The sequence below is a fragment of the Chanos chanos genome, chromosome 2 (assembly GCF_902362185.1).
Source record: "Chanos chanos chromosome 2, fChaCha1.1, whole genome shotgun sequence".
Taxonomy (NCBI): domain Eukaryota; kingdom Metazoa; phylum Chordata; class Actinopteri; order Gonorynchiformes; family Chanidae; genus Chanos; species Chanos chanos.
Window position 1 is genome coordinate 51,456,288 of NC_044496.1, and position 19,837 is coordinate 51,476,124.

Genomic DNA, 19,837 nt, shown 5'->3' on the forward strand with positions numbered 1-19,837 from the left:
TTTATGTCAGGTTAGTCAGGTTAGCTCTATTTTAGAGGTTGCAACCAGTTTCACTTGTTAAATTAAACAAAATAAAATATTTCAGTGCAGTCTCCCATCTCCTCCACGACTCAAATTTCAGAGCCTGTTTCCAAAACCTAGCTTGAATACAGATGTAGAATCAGTCAAGGCTCTTCTGGTCTCGGAGCCTTCAGGCTCCCTGTTATATGGGTATCAGTAATTATATGGCACACAGTTATTTTTAGTTTGTGTTTCTTAGACAAATACAGTATTCTCTATGCAGCAAATTTTATGTAACATTGTGTTTATGTGTAGTTCTTCTTAATGAGACTGAGCAGGTTAGGGGTGTAGTAGGTCTCATTCACAAACTGTGAGAAAATATTACACACAGAAAAAAAATGAGAGGGCCAAAACTAGCCAAACTAGCTCCCAAAAATTCAGACATTGTTTTTGTTTGGTGGAAATAGTTTGATGCCAATAAGTACACACTGACGAGGATAATCCTTTGTCTGTCCTGCGTTAATTGTGGAATCCAAATGGGGGGAGGGGGAGACTTTACGTGAAAGAGCTCATTAGTGTGGCTTCGAGTGAGAAATGGATTTTGAATAGCTCACACTATGTGAACTCATTTGAGCCAAATACCGTTGAAGCTCTCACCCACATTACATCCACCTCACTGGGGTGAATGTCTGGCCAGAGAAGTGTTCACATGCTCAAAACTTAGTGGAGATACCAAATAACACTTGCTTTTTGTGAGCAAGGGTGAGCTTTTTTTCAGGTGAGACAGAATGCTACTGACCTGACACAACATTTCACTGAAAGTCATTAGATTAAAATGTCCTAAAATTTGTCTCCAGTAGCCATTCCTCTGGTTTATTCAGGTAAGAATGTAATAAGCCAGTTTTCTCTGCTACATTCTGAGATATCTGTGTTATGAACTAGGCTTTGAGATGAATAAAGTAACTCACTACTGGTAGATATTAATGCCTTAATTGAACAATAACTGTTCATATGATTTTCATTGACTGTAATATGCTTAGCCAAATGGTTAGTTAAGCACTAAGCTATCTACATGTCTTCGTGCTGCTGGTTTAGAAACAGGTCTCATGCTTACTACTAAGCAGATTTCTTTACGTGTCAAAGGCGTGAAGAGGCTAACTGAATAACTACACCCAGTGTTTTTCCCACCTGTTTGTTAATATTTTACATTTACAACCTGGATACGGTAACTGACGGGGCCATACAAGTCAAAGGTCTCATCCAGTCCAATCTGATTCCTCATTCAAGGTGGAGCAGCTTTAGGAACAGCATCGAGGAGAAAATTAGGTACAGTAAGTTTTCGTGTACATAAGTACGATAATACATTAATAATTTGATCTTTTTACTGGATCTTGTCAAAAAAAATAGAGGGTGTTTAGACCGTACCACAAGAACAGACTTAAACTGTTAATGTGATATTTGTGCCATAGAATTGTATTTAACATTTGAAGTACAAACATTTGTTGGCTGAGAAGCTCATTTGAGAGATTTATTTGTAAAACTAACAGTATGTGAGCTTATTTGTAAAACTAAAATATACAATTTGTAAAATTCTATTTCTAATTAAGTGTTCCTACCTCTCTGTGACATTGGTAGATTTAATTAGTCCGGTTTGACAGTGTAATCACAAGGGAAGTGTTCTTACTTCAGTAAATGGGACTTCTTTCTCTTTTTTATCTTTTATAGCCTCATTGACAAAGATGGGGAGAATGAGCAGCACTTTGTTGCTGTTGGTGACCTTTTTTGCCACATGTGAGTATTTGAAACTTTCATTTAAGTGAAAATATCTGCAATTGCTGTTCCAAATTTCAGTCGTTCAAAGTCCATCATACGTACAGAATTCAATGATGTGTCAGACATGACGATTTTTCAAAGTGTTACGAAGGACAGTCTACATGCCACCAGAAATGAAATTGAAATCTATTGTATTCATTGTATTGCTTTTATGGAATCCCTTCACCATTGTACTTATCTAAGTTAATTATTATATTTTTTCAGGTTATTGCCAGCTTATGCCAGTGATAAACATGTCCACCGTGGTAGAAATAAGAGAGGACCTTCCAGTGGGTATGCATTTTTGATATGTAAACATTAATTTTTTATTCAGGTCAGCTCATCTTCCCTGCAAAATTTGAGTTCGGATTGTATTAAGACTGTTAAGGCCTTAAAGTGAAACTTGTTTTTCATAACAGGTGCATTTGCCTTTAAAATCGAGGCATACGATCCAGATGGTGACTCACTGAGATATGGAATTAAAGACATCAGCCCTGCCGATAACAATGCATATTTCTTCAATGTTGATGAAAATACAGGCTCAGTGACTATCAAATCTAAGCTTGATCGAGAGGTATTCTTATAGTGTGATATTGAAAATTTCTATTGTTTTTTAACCATAATAAGAAAATGTACAATGTGTATGTAAACGTGATGTGAACTGTGTTTTCTTTTTTTTCTTTTTTCTTTTTTTAAACTTAGACTTTAGATCTGTTTGGGATACAGGTTGTTGTGAGGGATAATGACTATGAAGTAAGTTCACTTTTATATTGTAAAAAAATTTTGGTCTTACAGTGAATATTTGCCTTATTGAACAATTCCTTCATACGCTATCCAGGAAACTAAGGACATTTACATCTCAGTGAAAGATGCCAATGATAATCGGCCACTATTTCAAGGTTTGCCATACGGCGTTTCCATCCCAGAGGTAAACATTTTCTATTCACTCATGATCATGTTGCACTTAGAATCGTGGCAAATGTGACAATAACTTTTATCATGGTAACTGTAATAATAAATGTAGTGACAGACTGCCAGTACAGATTAGCACAAAAAGGCGATTTAAGAAGAGCCTTTACAGTCTTCATCCTGTGGAAATGTGAACACGTTTAAATCTGTTTATAATCTCCTGCAGTTTCACTCTAGCATTGGGCAGCAAGGCTTAGTGAAGAAAAGCCAGTAGTTAGTGAGGTTAGTGCAAGATGAAGTAGGATTTAAGTGTTCCCCCAGATAGAATAGTCTTAGTGAACAGTCAGAGTATATTTATACAATTACTTCTATGGTGAGGCTACTTGTACATTGGTCCTTCAGGTTAATAATAACAACTATTAATTTGTCCTGTATCCTTAGGAGTTTTTTTTTTTTTTACATGTGCATGTAAGGGATCTTTGTCCTTTTTTTTGCATCTTAGCCAGGCCTACACAGTACTGTGTGTTTGATTTGTAAATATAAAGATTTTGCTATGCCACTGCAGTGACATCAGTGCAATGATACCTTTGATTGTTCTCAATCCCTTTCCTCAGAATACAACAGTGAATACTATTATCTTTCGAGTAAATGCAACAGATGCTGATGCTGGGCTGGCTAAAGTTGTGACTTACCAAATTGTTGAGGTATGTTGTCCTGTGCCCTCATTCATTTGCTCTTCTTTCAAAAAAAGTGGAGATTTTGTTGTCTCAAAGTTGTGCCTTTATCTCACAGGTGATGCCAAGTGCTGGTACAAGTCTGTTTTCAATCAACGGGGGTGATGGAAACATAAAGCTGGAGGGACAGCTTAGTTATACAAGCTTAAGCTCAAACTATCAGCTAAAGATCAGAGCAACTGTAAGTACAACACTAATGCAAGACATATGTTGACAGCCATCTGAGTATGAGTCTGAAAAAATATAATTTATAATTCGTACACGGTTATCATTCTACACTCTGGAAAATCAGCTATTTTAAACACTGCAGAGAAATTTATATCTTTTCTTTTTCTTTTCATGAAAGTGCGGTTTCAAAATATGTTCACATAGTAGTTCAACTTATTAGAAACCCTTTTTATGAATGAGGTAGATGGATATTTGATAGAAAACAGCACAACACTTTTATGCTCTAGGTTGTTTTTTTTTTAAGCCAGGTGTTCCTCATATTGGTTGTCTGTTGTTACATAGGATGGTGGCGGACCTCTCAATGATGTGGAGAATTTCATTCAGTCCAGTGAGACAACTGTTTTTATCACAGTCACTGATGTACCAGATCTTGATCCCCAGTTTCTTGGTACACCTTATCTGGCCACTGTGGATGAACACTCCCCTGTAGTGAGTCCTTTGTCCTTTCCAATAGGCTTTGCTTTCCGCCTACAAAGGATTTGATAGTTATAATGATTAAAATAACAAACTATTGTCAGACCTGTTGCAAATTTGACATTTCAAATTCATCTTTTTCTTTTTTCCAGCCTTTTCATTTTTCATCCATTTCATTCACTGACAAATTCATCCCTTTTCTTTAGGGCAAATCCATCTTGAAAGTGCAGGCACGAGATCCAGACACAGGGGTCAATGATGCAATCCGATACAGCCTAATAAGTAAGCAAAATGTAGATTTTCGGAGAAGAGAAAGTAAAGTTAATGAGTTGTTTTATCAACCTTGGAGCATGGGTCCAGGGAAAATAAGTCTGTGACCCAAAAAGTGACCATATTCTTTAAAATTCTGTCCATAGGAAGACGACTAACTAATTAAATAAATCTTTTGAATTTATGATCCCTGTATAGAACAGCTGCTGACTAACACGTTTACATATCGTTCAGAGAGTGTAAATATGTGCTTTTTTCTGTGATTCACAGCACCAGATGTGGCAGAGTATGACCTGTTTCAAATCAACGAGGTTGATGGTGTGATAACTGTAAAAAAAAACTTTGACCGGGAAGATTTCTCAGATCCAGATAAAATTGTTGAGCTACAAGTGAAGGTACTCAAAAGACTTTTTATTGCATTGCATCTTTTATTGTGTTGTAAGGTTTTTTTTCCAGATGAGTGTACTATTTTCAAATGATCTTTCTGTGTTTCAGGCAACTGAGGCTAACCCCAATGTCAACGGAATCCATGCTTCCGCAACAGAAAAAGTACAAATTACTATTGGAGACATCAATGACAATGAACCCAAGTTTTACAATTGCGCTGATAGTTCATGCCTAGAAGAGAGCAACTTCAATGGAAACATAGATGAGCACACCTCTGCAGGACTTCCTGTTGCAGGCCTGCATATTAAAGTGAAAGATACAGACAAGGTTAGGGCTGACTCAATCAATTCTCTATTGTCCTCACCTTTAGCACTTTTAATTGCTTTATGTTTGACGCAATGCTGTAAAAATTTAACTTCTCAAGGAAGTAGGAAATGGCTATTAGGAGTATCAGATGCAGTCTTCTTGTTCTTGTTTGAAAAATGTATTTATATAATGAATTCAATTCATGGAATTTTATTTCTTACCCTTAGGGTGTAAACAGTCAATTCACACTACTTCTAGAGGGGACAGATAAGGACGCTTTCTCTGTCTCGCCACTGTCTGCATTATCTGAGAGCTTTGTGCAGATATTAGTCAAAGACTCCAATGCTGTTGATTATGAGAAGAAAAAAACTATGACTGTCCAGGTAAGAGTGCAAACAGGGAGTTAGGCACAGAGGGAAGCAGATGTGCTTAGATATTGGGGATATTATAAGACGCCAGAATTATCCCAGCTTAGTAAGGATTGGCTTTGCTTAGATAAGACAGGCAAGCTTACTTAAGATCATTTACTTCTGGAGTGATGACAAGTAATATAGAGAAAACACATCTTGAAATGCTAAAGATTCCTGTTTGTTATTCTCTATCATTGCAATACCACTTTAATATTACACTGATAGAAAAAGAAAAAAAAACATTGTAGAGTTTGTCTTTATCTTGGGTTGTTTCTGTGATAGTATTGTGTGGCGACTGTAATATTCACTTCTTGCACTCTTATGAAAGTCTTTAAAACTGAGATGAGCTGTCGCACTTTGAAACAAGGCCTGATCATACCCTACAGGTCATTGCCACAGATGCACAGGACCCTGGGAAACAATCTACAGCCACTGTCACTATTCAAATCAATGACATAAATGACAACAGTCCAGTGTTTAAGAACGACACCTATAGCTTAGCAGTGGAAGAGCATTGTGCAGATGGAACTGTTCTGGGCGTTATTACAGTATGTTACTATTATTACTACTGCACTATATATTACTGTCCATCTGTCTGTGTAACACGTTAAACATATAGACATCTTATTTGTATGTGCTATTTTGTGCTATTTTCTGTTATTTATAATTTTAAATCATAGGCAACGGATAAGGATACGATGGACGCCAACAGTATTACCTACAGACTGGTTCCAGACAGCATGTATGTATTTGAGCTTTATGTCTCAAATATCCTGTTATTCAATAGCAGCACATTTTGTCGCTTGAATAAGTTTAGGTTTAATACTATTGACCAGGTTTAAGAGTGATTGTGACCTGTAACTAAATGCTCACTTTGCTTTTCCTTTTCAGACTGCCATATTTTGGTGTTGACCCAAAACATGGAACGATTTCCGTCAATAACGGCAATCTGCTTAACTGGGAGGGCACGAATTCATACTCTCCTACTTTGCAAGCCATAGATACGGCTGGCAATATTGGTAGCACAATCCTAGAGATCACAGTGTTGGACATTAATGATCATGCTCCAGAGATTAACCGGAACCCATACGAGGTTTTAGTTGGAGAGGGCAGCGATTTGAAGCTTCAGATCCAAGTTAGTAATATGGATTTTCACAATTCAGCAAAGGCTTGAGTACTCAAAAATAAAATTGCCTTTTTTTTTTTTTTAATCAAAATACAAATGACTTACTCATTTCCATTTTAGAGTTAAATGACATGCTTACATAAAATCTTATTTGAAATGATGTGCAGACTGATATAGACTGACTAGCTGATTCTGAATGATGCTGATGTTTCTGCTCTTTTAAGAATTGTATTTATTTGTTTGTTTGTTTATTACAGGCTATTGATGGGGATAAACCAGGATCAGCCAACAGCAAACTCCAGTATCGTATTGACAGCAGCGAATATAGTAACATGTTCACTATTGACATAAACACGGGTTTGTTGGAGAACAGAGTTCCTTTGGACCGTGAGTCCATCAACCCCTCGCTGAATGGACTGATTAAGCTGAATGTGACTGTCTCTGACATGGGCACGCCACCCCTGTCCTCCCAGACTCAAGTCTTTATCACTGTTGAGGTACTGCAAATTTCAGAATCCTCTTATGTAATGGTTGCCATGGATTCGAGTATAGGAGTATAAATTATAGACCTTATACAAATGGTAATAAGCATTGTGCATCAGTACTTTTAAATACATAGAAATAATTTCTTTCCATGTTTTTCCTTCTCTGTTTTAGGATGTCAATGACAATGGTCCAGTGTTCGACAGATCCACTTACACTTTTTATGTAAAGGAACGTGAGACAGGTAAGTCGCACTATTATTTGTTGTTAAGTACTTTGAATTCCATATAAAAGAGTGACACTTTCCTGAGAATTCATTTCAGTTGAACTTTGTATATGATGGCAATATTTTGTTCTTTCATTTTCTCCTTCAGGCATACCTGTTGGTTCTGTGTTTGCTCGTGACGCAGATCAATTAGACTTCTATAACCGGATTTCCTACCGCATTATCGAGGGCAGTTTTGGGAGCTTCCTCATCTCTTCAGAGAAATACGAGGATGGCTACAAAGGGAACATCATTGTAGATCCTGAGGTGGAACTTGACTATGAGAGTAACCGTAAGACTTACACTCTCAAAGTGGAGGCCACAGACCTAGGCCAGAAGAAGGATGATGCCATAGTAGAGGTGGTGGTGGTGGATGTGAATGACGAAACGCCTGTTTTCCCCAACGGCATCTCCATAACTGTGAAGGAAAACACCACTTTTAGTGGACCTGTGGAACTAATTGAAGGGACTGACCCAGACACTAACCACTCTCTAGTCTATGAGCTCACGGGCACCGAGTGCCGCTGCAATGGCTCCATTGGGCCCTGTCAGGAAGACTGGCTCATCCTGGAGCCCACTGGTGCCATAAAAACTAACCCAGACAATGTGATCGACCACGAAATGTGTGATCAAGTGCTCATGACAGCACGAGTGGTTGACATCTACACAGAGAAGGGACAGAGTAGCAGTGAGGGTACGCTTGTTTCCATATCCATGTTTTCCTCAAAACGCTACATGTCTGACAGGTGGTGCTAGATATTATCTCTGTGTGGTTTTGCTATTATATATTAGTACAGATGGATTGGAGTGGATTTAAAAATAAAAGTCTAAGAGTACTTTTTTTATGAGAGCATTTTACTTATATCTTTTCCAGGTGTAGTCACCATCAACATTGAGGACATCAATGATAATGCCCCAGAATTCACTGCAGTCATGGATTTTTTTGGTATATTGTTGTAACCATTATTATGTCTTTTTAAGAAATGTGTGAAAACTTAGACCCTTAGAAATGTAGGTAAACACTAGATAACATGTACAAATTTTTATGATACAGAGATAATATTACATAACAGTTTATGAATAACTAAACCTCATCCTTGGGCCTGAAAATTTCTCCTCTCTTTTCTCCTTCAGTTGTGGTTTCTGAGAATGTTGAACAGGGTACATCAGTTGCAAGTGTTCGGGTGAGTAGATCATCTCTGGTTTTGTACTTCTCTAATCAAAGGATTTCTGAACTCGTGTTACAGAAATGCAAACTGCGTTTTTTGTTTGTTTGTTTTTTTGTTGTTTGTTTGTTTTTTTCTTAATCTGAATAAGACATGTTATTATTGAAATACTTCAAGGTTGCGTGATGAACTAGTGCTACCGTTGTATAAACACACAGGGATTCGTTCATTGCCATCGAGGTGACTCGTGTTTCACGTGTGCCTGTTTTGTCTGTTTTACATGTCTCTCCGAAGGCCAAAGACAGAGATTCTGCAATGAATGCTAAAATCAAGTTTGACGTTTTGTCGGTACAATTTGCTGGGAGTGATGGGTCTCCAGAGCAGAATGTGGGTACGATCTTCCAAGCTGAGAGCAGTGATCAGGCAGATGCACAGGGCTTCTACAGTGGCATTATAACGTAAGCAAATGTTTTGATCATTGTATCATGTTTCACACTCCCCGTTCATTCTGTTGTTTTTTGTTTTGTTTTGTTTTTTTTCACAGCTGATTTGGGTCAGCTTTTGAAAATGTAATGAAAAAGGGAATGCAATGATTTTGTGAATAAATGTATTTATGTAAAACATTAAGTTAGTTATGTAAAGCTGACCTCATGTCGGATCACTGTAGGTCTCGTCAGACTCTGAACAGTGACAAGCGAGGAAAGTACCTGGTGAATGTGGCAGCTACTGACTCTGGTGGACTTAGAACAACTGATGTATTACAAGTAGGTGTCACTTTAGCACATCAGACTTGTGTGTGTGTATGTGCGTGTGCGTGTGCGTGTGTGTGTGTGTGTGTTTGTGAGAGTGTGTGTGTGTGTGTTTGTATATAAGAGAGAGAGAGAGACTCAAACTAACAAGCAACCCCTAATTTTTGCTTTTTAATTTGTTTTTGGCAGGTTTTAACAGTTGACAAGTCCTTCAGAGTTAGCCTTCAATTTGAATCTTCAGTGGAAGACGTCACCAGCAACCTAGACGAAATAAGAGGGCGAGATAATCTTTCTATATTTCATTGTCATTGTTCATGTTTAACGACTGTGTCACGTAATCTTTATGGGAACAACAGATAAGACCAGTTGACAGGTCCTATGAGTCATAATGAGAAATGATGGGCCAGAAAACTTACATTGTAGTTTGACCCATTGCTCACTAATGAGGACAAGCCCATGCAATTTGTTTTGCAGTACAGTCATGATCTCAGATGTAAAGCTTAGTTTTTGCAAAATAGAGAAAGTTCAAAAATAGGCGAAATTTTTTAATACTTTGATAATGAATGTTTTAAATGAGTTTAAATATATAAAAATGACTATTAATTTACAATTCCATTCACAGGACTCTCACTGCAGCTACTAAAGCTTCAGTCCACATTGTAAAGGTCTCAGCAGACACATCTTCCCAGAGGTAGGAACATCATGAACATACACCGTCATGCAATAAGTGCACATCTCTCCACAAAATCCAACATAAAAATATGAATGTTTTATTTTTATTTTCATTTTTAACCATGCGCATTGTTTTCTGACTTATTCATTAACTCAGTGGCCTGATACTTAAATTAAAAATAAATAAATAAACAAAAAAAATCTGGTGTGGTAATACTGTGCAGAAGCAGCAGTGTGATAAAAGAAAGAAAGAAAAAAAAAAAAAAAAGAAAAAGAGAAGAAAATCGAGAACACTGGAAAGAACGATAGCGGTTACTCCACTTCTCTTTTGATGCTCTTGTTCCACTAGGTGGCATACATACTGTTACACTATAGCAAAACACTGACGGTCAATGTCTGTGTGTGTGCATGGTGTTTCTTATCTGCATGTGCACCGTGTTTTGAGAATTACGCTAAATTTACAGCATAATAAAGACATTGACTAACAAATGAAAATGGGAAACTAAGGTGTGGGTGGCGTATCTTTTTCAGGAATCAGCCGGTCACTTATTTAGAGACCTATTTTGTATTCCCCAATGGAACTGCCCTCGATTCTGATGCCGTCTGGAGAATTCTGAATCAAAAGGAAGTGTATGAGACTTATGGAAGCGTATTGCGTCAGTATGGTCTCACAACTATTGTAAGTCTGCAAAGGGAACATAACACATCCTTTAGCACTCCTCTGACAACAAAAAGTTTGCTGAACCTCACATATTTTGTATATCTGCATTTATATATATATATATATATATATATATATATATATATATATATATATATACATGTATGTGTGTGTGTGTGTGCGTGTGTGGGTATCATTTATGATTTATCTGAGTAATTTGCTGCATGTTGCTTTTCCTGAAAGGCAATACTGAACCCCTACTTGTTTTCTGACAGATGACAGGTAATTCTGAGACAGTCCAAGATAGGACTGACTTATTTATTTTGATTGGAGTGGTGGGAGCCCTGGTTATTGTTCTGGCTGTGACAACCACATCCCTCATTTGCGTTAGAAGGAGGTAAGTGATGATAAAGACATTAAAGTCAGTAATTACTATTTTGATTGAAATGACAAGACACATTTTCAAGATCTGTGTTGGGTGACTTGAGAATAAAGTCTTTCAAATTTGTAAATGGTACAACAGGACAAATTTGCAAATAAATGCTTGGAAATATTATAAGTAACTGGCTGACATGTTGGAGACATTTGTGGAAAACTACAGTGGACAGTCAGCATCTTATAGCTTATAGCTTTGTTATCACATGCTTTCTGAAGATCACACTTGATGTGAACAAAGATTCCATTCTTTATATGTACTCGTCCCTTTCATCACTATGGCAACATCTTGCTCCTCGTGTTCTATTAGATTGAAAGCAGACACTGAATTTGAGGTGAATGGAAATGAAACCTGGTCAGCATTGACATCTCTTTCTTGCTCTTTGAGTTGAGCATTAAGGCTCCACTGTGGCACCATAGGTCTTTTAAACCTGCTAACAGGTGTAAGTCAGAAAAGGATTGTGGCTATTAGATCTCTTCTCAACACTGGGGTGTGGAAAGCACAGTAACAAACTTCCACACTTGTTGTTTTCATACATCCGTTTATTCTGTTTTTGTTCAAACAAACTGATGCTATCTTTCCAGTTACAAGACGAAGCTGAAGGCAGCCAAAGCCATGAACTCTGCAAGCATGGTGGCCATAGAGGGTCAGAAGGCTGGTCCTGTTGTGCCTGGCACCAACAAATACACTATGGAGGGGTGAGTCAACGTCCATGGCAGTGTCCACTGTGTACTACAGCCACATGCTGTGACCAGATTGTGAATTTGAACCATTTTAAATGGAAGGCTTTGCAGTTGGCCGGTACTCCGGCTGTCAGCTTTCAACAGTACTGTATGTGTCCCTGTATGTATCTTGTAGGGCAAACCCAGTGCTGAATTTGAATATTGACACCAGCACAGACCTTGGCTTTGATGAAGAGAGCTCTAATCCAGACAAACTGAGGTATGGTAACGGAGCATGTCCTGAATTTTACAGATTGGAAATGACTTTACATTTCGCATTTATTAGTAGTTTTACATTTGACTTTACATTTGACAATAACTAGGCCTCTAATATTGCTTATTGAACATAAACATAACATGCAGGCATTTGGATGCATATGTTTTCTGTAGTAAACCTTCCGCTACAGGAACCATGATTTTATGTAAACAGACTGGAAATGAATTGTGATCTCATTGTTGGTTGTTTTAATAGAGCAAAGAACAGGAAGAATTTCCTACGAGCATTTGTTGAGAGAAAAAGTCATAGCATCTGTCAAAACCATTTATGGCTTTATTTTCATTGTCTAGATGCCTGTGTTGTTTTCAAATTCTCTGTTTCTTCAAAGTGTCTAGATATCATTTGTTGTTCATCAGGGAAGTGTTTGTCATCATGCATTATTCAAGCCCAGAGCATAACAGAAATATGTTAATATCTAATTTAAGAACTATATTACAGCTTTAACTACTGAGTTTTTTTTTTTTAATTCAGCATCTGTTAGCTTTATTCTCATCTTAGATGGCCACATAGAAGAAGATTTTAAGTTAATTGGCGTCTGGTGAAGAAAAACCTTCAATTTCCAATCATATCAAAACATTTTGAATTCAGCGGTTTTAAAATATTGATAATAGTCGGTTAATGGCAAATGGATAGTAGAAAGCTCTTCTGTTCTGTGACAGAGATAGATTGCCATCAGTTTCTGGAAAAGCTCCTCGTACTATATAAACATATATTCTGTGGACCACACATAGGGTCATGGAGGATTCGAGGCCCATCATGAACATGCCTATTTCATCTTATCAACCCCCCATCATTCCCTTAGTCAGTTAAAATAGATAAGGAAATCCTGGACCAGAATAAACTGTCAAGTTACTCTTCTTCACCAGTAATTCCACAACGCTTTAGCTGGACAATGTGACTGTAAACAGGACACTTTACGCTTTACAACACCGTGACCCCTTTGACCACTGTGTCAAAGTCTTCTCAAAGTCATCTTCTCTGCACTGAATGTGTAGATGTATGGTCAATGGAATGCTTGTCTTTTTTGTTTGTTTGTTTGTTTATTTGAAGCAACTAAGCTAATGGTTCACTGTTAATAGTCTTATAAAGTTCGTTGTGGTTCAGTATGCAAAGAATGATGGCACGGTGTGAAATACTGATTTCATGTGATATTTACTTTGTTTTTAGTCTTAATTCGCTGGACTACAACATTGATATGACCATGAGTGAGAAAGACACAATGCCAATGATGGTAAGGACGCAGCTAGCGGCATAAATAAAATACACAACATGTAGAAACGTTTACTTTACAGAGTAAACACACATTTACACAAATTCAGGGATACAGATAACAGTATATCAAGACTTTGGGTTGTATTCTATACAGTATCATAGCACGATCAGCGGTAGAACATGGACGTTTGCTGTGTACTGATTGGTATACCTCTATGTGTGTGTACGTTTGTTTGGGTAGGCCATTGAGGAGGAAGATGAAGAGAATGGGAGCATGCCTCATTACATTGAACCACTAGGAGAGGCGCTGGCTCAGCGAGGCAAGAAAAAAGGGTCTGAGAGTCCCGTTTTAAGTTTCTCCAACCCCTCTGTGAGCACCACTGACCTGTGATCACCAGGGTGTATTCAACCATCATCCTTTACAGCCTGGCTTTGACAACCTCTTGTCTTCTCAACAAGAATCATGCAAATGTTTTTGGGTACAAAATCTTGCATTCATATTCCAAAGGCGATTATCGCACATTACTAATTTGAACTCTCTGTTGATTTGCTATTCCGCTGGCAGGGGCCAGATAAGACACACCATTTGCAATGCTACTTTAAATGCCTGGTTTTTGTATGACCATATGAAAAAGACCCCCGGTCTGTTTTCACCAATTTTTAAACAATACGATCAAGTTTGGTCTAAAAAGAAAGCCCCAAATGCACTTTGAAAAGACTTTTTGTTGTGAAAAATAGTGATCTTGGGTAATTGAAAAAAGAAATAATACATCATGTTTTGGTACATGTAAATCACTTTATTTTTTAAATGAGAATATAATTACTGTAAATTATTTAAGTACATTTGTGTTTGTTAAATATTTTTATATAACATCTTTTAATGTTTGTATTTTTCCTTTTTTTCTGTGGAACTCATACTCCCCATAAATTAAATTCATTTCTTTCCATTTCATCAGTCTATCCAAAACTGAATATGTTAGTTTTGCATTTGTAATCCTGCCTTTATAGTTCTCAGGTTTATGTTGTATAGAAGATGAGCAAAAGAAATGCCAGTCAGGAGTACAGTTCTCAAATATAATTTACTTTCCATGAAATGTAAAAAGTGACAGCCCTGCCAAAAGTTTTCTGGAACCAACCCACTGAGCATGCTCCATGACTGAAGCATAAAGCTTCAGATTGGATCTGTGTTTGAATGATGTATACTGGATTGTGTTGGTAGTCAGAGTGTATATATATATAAACATACATCTGACTTTGTCTATATGAGATGTAAATTGATGAATGTATGCTAAGTGCAATCTTTTAATTAAATCCTGCTCTCCAAATATTTCTCCATGGTTCAAATAAAGATCCAATACGTAAATATATGCTGTTAGGGTGCAATTAATGGTTAAGTCATTCAATTGGGAAATGGTTCCCTTTAGAACCATTCAAATGGCATGTCTGACCTCATAAACAACGATACTTTCACAAAACATAGTCATTTACAGAAGTAGGGCAGGTAACTATGAACACATGAAGAGCAATGGCATTTACGTGATTGTTCGATCAAAATATATTGTGGTTTTACAAAAGGAATACTTAGAAACAAGTTACAAAGCACATCAATACATAAATTCATTCGAGATCTGATAAACTCCAAAACACCTTAAATCAAAGATTATATTTCTGGAGCCTTGTAAACCAGTCATTCATCTCTTATAATTCATGCTCATTAAGAATTGTTACTTGTTTATTGTAAAGCAATATTTCTTGGCATGTATGTTTTAATATTTGTTTGACATATTTTGTCCTCCAGTTACTTTTTTACTTTCACATCTCTTGCGTTGAAGTTACTGTAAGAAAACAGTGAGAGATTTTTAACTAGGTCACATACCCACAGTAATATTTGTCTGTCCTTTACTTCAGACAAACAATGGCAATTCTTGCTGTTAACCTATATTATCATTGATGAAATTATTGACATGACTATAACAAAGTGATGCTGCAAAGGTAAAAGTTTTTTATACAACTTGGTAACTTGATTTTTGTGTTCAATCTAAAAAACAAACAAACAAACAAAAAAAAAACAGAAGAAACATACCATTTTGACAGAAGCCACAATACATTCTATATACTAACACCAGCATGATATTCCTCTGTTCTCAGTCTAGAGTCGTCTTTGTCTCCCAAATAAAGAGCACTTCTTGGTATTTCAACTTCGTTTTAACGTGGACAAGCTGTTAAGAGACATGTTGTATGCATTAATGGCCAAGTGTTTTGGCCAAAGGTTTCAGGCCAGTGATGTCAAGCTTAACAAAAGAAAGACTGTAATTTTTTTAAGAAACAAAGACAAAGTCTATTGTTAGACACACTGTTACACTGACAAAGAAACATATTACTTCAGTATCACTGATCAGGCTGAGTTCTGGAACAGCAGCTTGGCTGATGCATGTTCCGAAACATCAAGCGTAGGGGATTCTGTCGACGTCTGGCCCTCTTTGTTTTCTTCTCATCCTTTTTCTTGCTAGAACCTTTGGTTGAGCCGCTGTGGCTAGATACCGAGGTTGGGGGTGGACTGGACGGAGGGGGGCTTGGTCCATCTGTTGGGTTTGGTGTTGGCGTCGCCACAGTTGATGGCTGTTTCCTGTGCTTCTTGACTTGTTTTTCCAGATGCTTCTGAATGGCTGTGCCCAACACCGCTACTTCAACTACAGCCCCATATACCTCCCATGTCATACCTTTCTCATCCCACCGCACCTCCTGCACTGGTTCCACTGGATCCTCGGACCCACCCTCGGCCTGGGGTTCAGGAAGAACCTCGGGAGCTGTTGGGACAATGGGGCTCATGGGTGCTGTGGCAACAGAGCGGGACTCTACCTGTAGGGCTACCTGCATCTCGGCATCTTTTTTCTCCAGTTCCATCTTCTCTGTACTAATGCTACCAAATTTACCAAAGGAGGATGGGAAGAGGAAAGCGGCTGACCCTGTAGGGGGGGTCATTGGGCTAGTGGCCACAGACTGGCTTACCACCTCTAGGCTGTACTGAGTTTGAACATGCTGCTGTTTCCCAGGTGACTGACAAAGTCTTTCACTTGAAACTTCCTTGGTCTCTCTTTGCTCTGTGGAACTGGAACTCTTCAGACGTGTTTTTGTTTTCATTTGCATCTCAGCATCTTTTGTCTCCACTTGGTTCTTCTCTGTACTAACCCTGCCAAATTTGCCAAAGGAGGATGGGAAAAGGAATGCGGCTGACCCTGTAGGGGGGGTCATTGGGCTAGTGGCCACAGACTGGCTTACCACCTCTAGGCTGTACTGAGTTTGAACATTCTGCTGTTTCCCAGGTGACTGACAAATTCTTTCACTTGAAACTTCCTTGGTTTCTCTTTGCTCCGTGGAACTGGAACTCTTCAGACGTGTTTTTGTTTTCATTTGCATCTCAGCATCTTTTGTCTCCACTTGGTTCTTCTCTGTACTAACCCTGCCAAATTTGCCAAAGGAGGAAGGGAAAAGGAATGCGGCTGACCCTGTAGGGGGGGTCATTGGGCTAGTGGCCACAGACTGGCTTACCACCTCTAGGCTGTACTGAGTTTGAACATGCTGCTGTTTCCCAGGTGACTGACAAAGTCTTTCACTTGAAACTTCCTTGGTTTCTCTTTGCTCTGTGGAACTGGAACTCTTCAGACGTGTTTTTGTTTTCATTTGCATCTCAGCATCTTTTGTCTCCACTTGGGTCTTCTCTGCACTAACATTACCAAATTTGCCAAAGGAGGATGGGAAAAGGAATGCAGCTGACCCTGTAGGGGGGGTCATTGGGCTAGTGGCCACAGACTGGCTTACCACCTCTAGGCTGTACTGAGTTTGAACATTCTGCTGTTTCCCAGGTGACTGACAAAGTCTTTCACTTGAAACTTCCTTGGTTTCTCTTTGCTCTGTGGAACTGGAACTCTTCAGACGTGTTTTTGTTTTCATTTGCATCTCAGCATCTTTTGTCTCCACTTGGTTCTTCTCTGCACTAACACTGCCAAATTTACCAAAGGAGGATGGGAAAAGGAATGCGGCTGACCCTGTAGGGGGGGTCATTGGGCTAGTGGCCACAGACTGGCTTACCACCTCTAGGCTGTACTGAGTTTGAACATGCTGCTGTTTCCCAGGTGACTGACAAAGTCTTTCACTTGAAACTTCCTTGGTTTCTCTTTGCTCTGTGGAACTGGAACTCTTCAGACGTGTTTTTGTTTTCATTTGCATCTCAGCATCTTTTGTCTCCACTTGGGTCTTCTCTGCACTAACATTACCAAATTTGCCAAAGGAGGATGGGAAAAGGAATGCGGCTGACCCTGTAGGGGGGGTCATTGGGCTAGTGGCCACAGACTGGCTTACCACCTCTAGGCTGTACTGAGTTTGAACATGCTGCTGTTTCCCAGGTGACTGACAAAGTCTTTCACTCAGTACCTCCTTGGTCTCAGAGTCAGAGCTCATTGGGCATGTTTCTGATTTCATTTTTTGTGCGTCATTTGGCTCTTTCTCCTCAAAGGGATCCCTGTCAGTTTCCTGTGGAGGCTCTGTGCCTGCTTGACTAGTCTCACCTGAACTCACACTGCACACTGTCTCATTCAAGCTAGACTGACATGGAGTGTTTACATCAGTAGTTTGTTTGGCATCAGGCGAAACCTTTTCAAGATGCACTCCGTTCTTGTCCACCCCTGCTCTCTCTGTACAATCCTCCCGTGACTTATTCTGACTGAGGTCATATCCTGTATTAGAGCTTTGCTCTGAGATACTCGTAATTATGTTGTTTTTTTCCACTTCACTTATTTTAATCAGACTTGCCACGATGATGGAACCATCTTCTGGAACTGCCTTGCCATCCTCCACAAGTTTTTCAGGCCCACTTGTAGTGATTGTTTCAGGTTTACTGGAAAGCTCAGAAGACTTCCCTTTTGCTTCTTCTGCCTCTTCTTGTTCTTGTTCTTCTTCTTCTTCTTCTTCTTCTTCCTCAATCTCCAAACTGGAGTCATGACTGGTCACAAGTATTGTAATTTCCTGACTAATCTCTTGATTGTCATTTTGTCTCACTTCTGGACAAGGCTTTTTAGTAGTAGGCACTTCACCTTGGTTGACAAAGCTTTTATCTTCATTCCAAAGCTCAGTCTGATGCTCATCATTCACTGACTCTGGGGAAGAGATTACATCCACCTTTAATGACACTTCCTGCAGGGCTACCGATTTAAGCTGATCTTGCTCAGCCTTTGGCTCACATACCTCCTGAGTAACTTGGATAGCTATCTGTGGTTGGACTTCTGCCCCCAAGTCCTCTGAAGCCTCAGACAGCTTGTTTTCTTTAATACTGTTATTGAGCAGGGCTGAGCAGTCATCACTTCCATTATCATTTTTTGTATCGGCGGGACTGCCTGAATCAACATTCCAGACCTCATGCTCCACCGAAACAGGTTTCTTCATCAAAAGATTGGAGCAATTGTCTTCTTCGGGGTGGTCAGTCAGATTTCTGAGACTTCCCATTTTCACTTTGTTCTGCCTTATGTGGTGATGCTACAGAGAAAGTTTCTGTAAGAGATGTTCATAAACATTAGCTCAAAAAAGCTTTTTGGTGTATACAAACAGGATGAGACAAGAGACAAGACTTAATTATCAGACAGAAACTCAGTATCTAGTCAAACAAAGACATTATGATTTAAGTGGACATTACTTTTCATCACAGCTGAATAAATGCACCAGCAAACATGTAAAAACATTGTAATGCTATACAATACTGGGATTCTGCAATCCATTATTCCGGAGATGTGTACTTTTAAAGAACCCTTAAATAACGACAGATGATGAAGTCATTTTGTATTTAAGAATCTATGTATTTTTAATGCAGACTCTAACAACCACAATTTTGAGAGAAAAAAAAATGTTACATGATGTAAATGGAAAATAAAAGTACCACTCACTTTCAAAACAACCACAAAAGAGGTCATTATATCAACACCTAAGTTCATTGATTTTAGATAACTATTTTGCTTCACACCTCTATTTAAGTGTGTAAAGGAATGTTCACTCCTTGTGTGTAACAATGACATCTTCCCAAATAAAACATATACCACTGTTAAGTGACTACACAAGCACGAACATCTATCCAGATATTATTTCATTAGAGGGTACAGTACGTATAATATATCAAATGATACATACCTTCAACAGCAAAAATGATTGAGAACCCTTTCCATATTGTCAAATCTCACATAATCAAAAGTCTTTTTGCCAATGCTGAAAGAGACAGATTGCAAAACACTGTTCGTTTCCAGAAGAATCGTTCTACACAGAGGTCCTTGGATTTCACTGTGGCTCAGAGTACTGAAAGCTACTGATTTTCAGTTTCCCTGGAAACCAGTCTCAACCTGGCAGTGAGTAGTAATGAAATGACAAAGTCTCTCCAGCTCTTTAATCAACAACAAATGATTGTGATTAAAACCCTGCTTTTACAGTAAGACATGTTTCATTAACGATGCTAACATGTAGAATACAATAAACATACATTTCCCATAAAGCTGTAATTGGTGAGCACAACTACTGGTGCCACTATCATTCTACCATTTTATGCACAGAAAATTACAGC

At 38.4% G+C, this 19,837-nt stretch overlaps 2 protein-coding genes across 2 annotated transcripts; one reads left to right on the forward strand and one right to left on the reverse strand.

Moving 5' to 3' along the window:
- Positions 1-1,739: 1,739 nt before the first annotated feature.
- On the forward strand, positions 1,740-13,630 carry cdhr2 (cadherin related family member 2). Its single transcript, XM_030765532.1, has 29 exons — positions 1,740-1,791; positions 2,038-2,106; positions 2,232-2,386; positions 2,515-2,565; positions 2,651-2,740; positions 3,336-3,425; positions 3,514-3,636; positions 3,966-4,112; positions 4,304-4,379; positions 4,644-4,762; positions 4,863-5,081; positions 5,288-5,443; positions 5,857-6,018; positions 6,151-6,212; positions 6,362-6,605; positions 6,854-7,093; positions 7,254-7,323; positions 7,454-8,038; positions 8,219-8,290; positions 8,479-8,528; positions 8,805-8,968; positions 9,178-9,274; positions 9,449-9,537; positions 10,463-10,610; positions 10,868-10,989; positions 11,613-11,726; positions 11,887-11,970; positions 13,195-13,258; positions 13,481-13,630. Exons 1-29 carry the CDS (start codon positions 1,740-1,742, stop codon positions 13,628-13,630), a joined length of 3,864 nt encoding a protein of 1,287 aa, XP_030621392.1.
- A 1,997-nt stretch (positions 13,631-15,627) lies between these two features.
- gprin1 (G protein regulated inducer of neurite outgrowth 1) lies at positions 15,628-18,738 on the reverse strand. Its single transcript, XM_030765533.1, has one exon. It carries the CDS (start codon positions 18,736-18,738, stop codon positions 15,628-15,630), a length of 3,111 nt encoding a protein of 1,036 aa, XP_030621393.1.
- Positions 18,739-19,837: the final 1,099 nt, after the last annotated feature.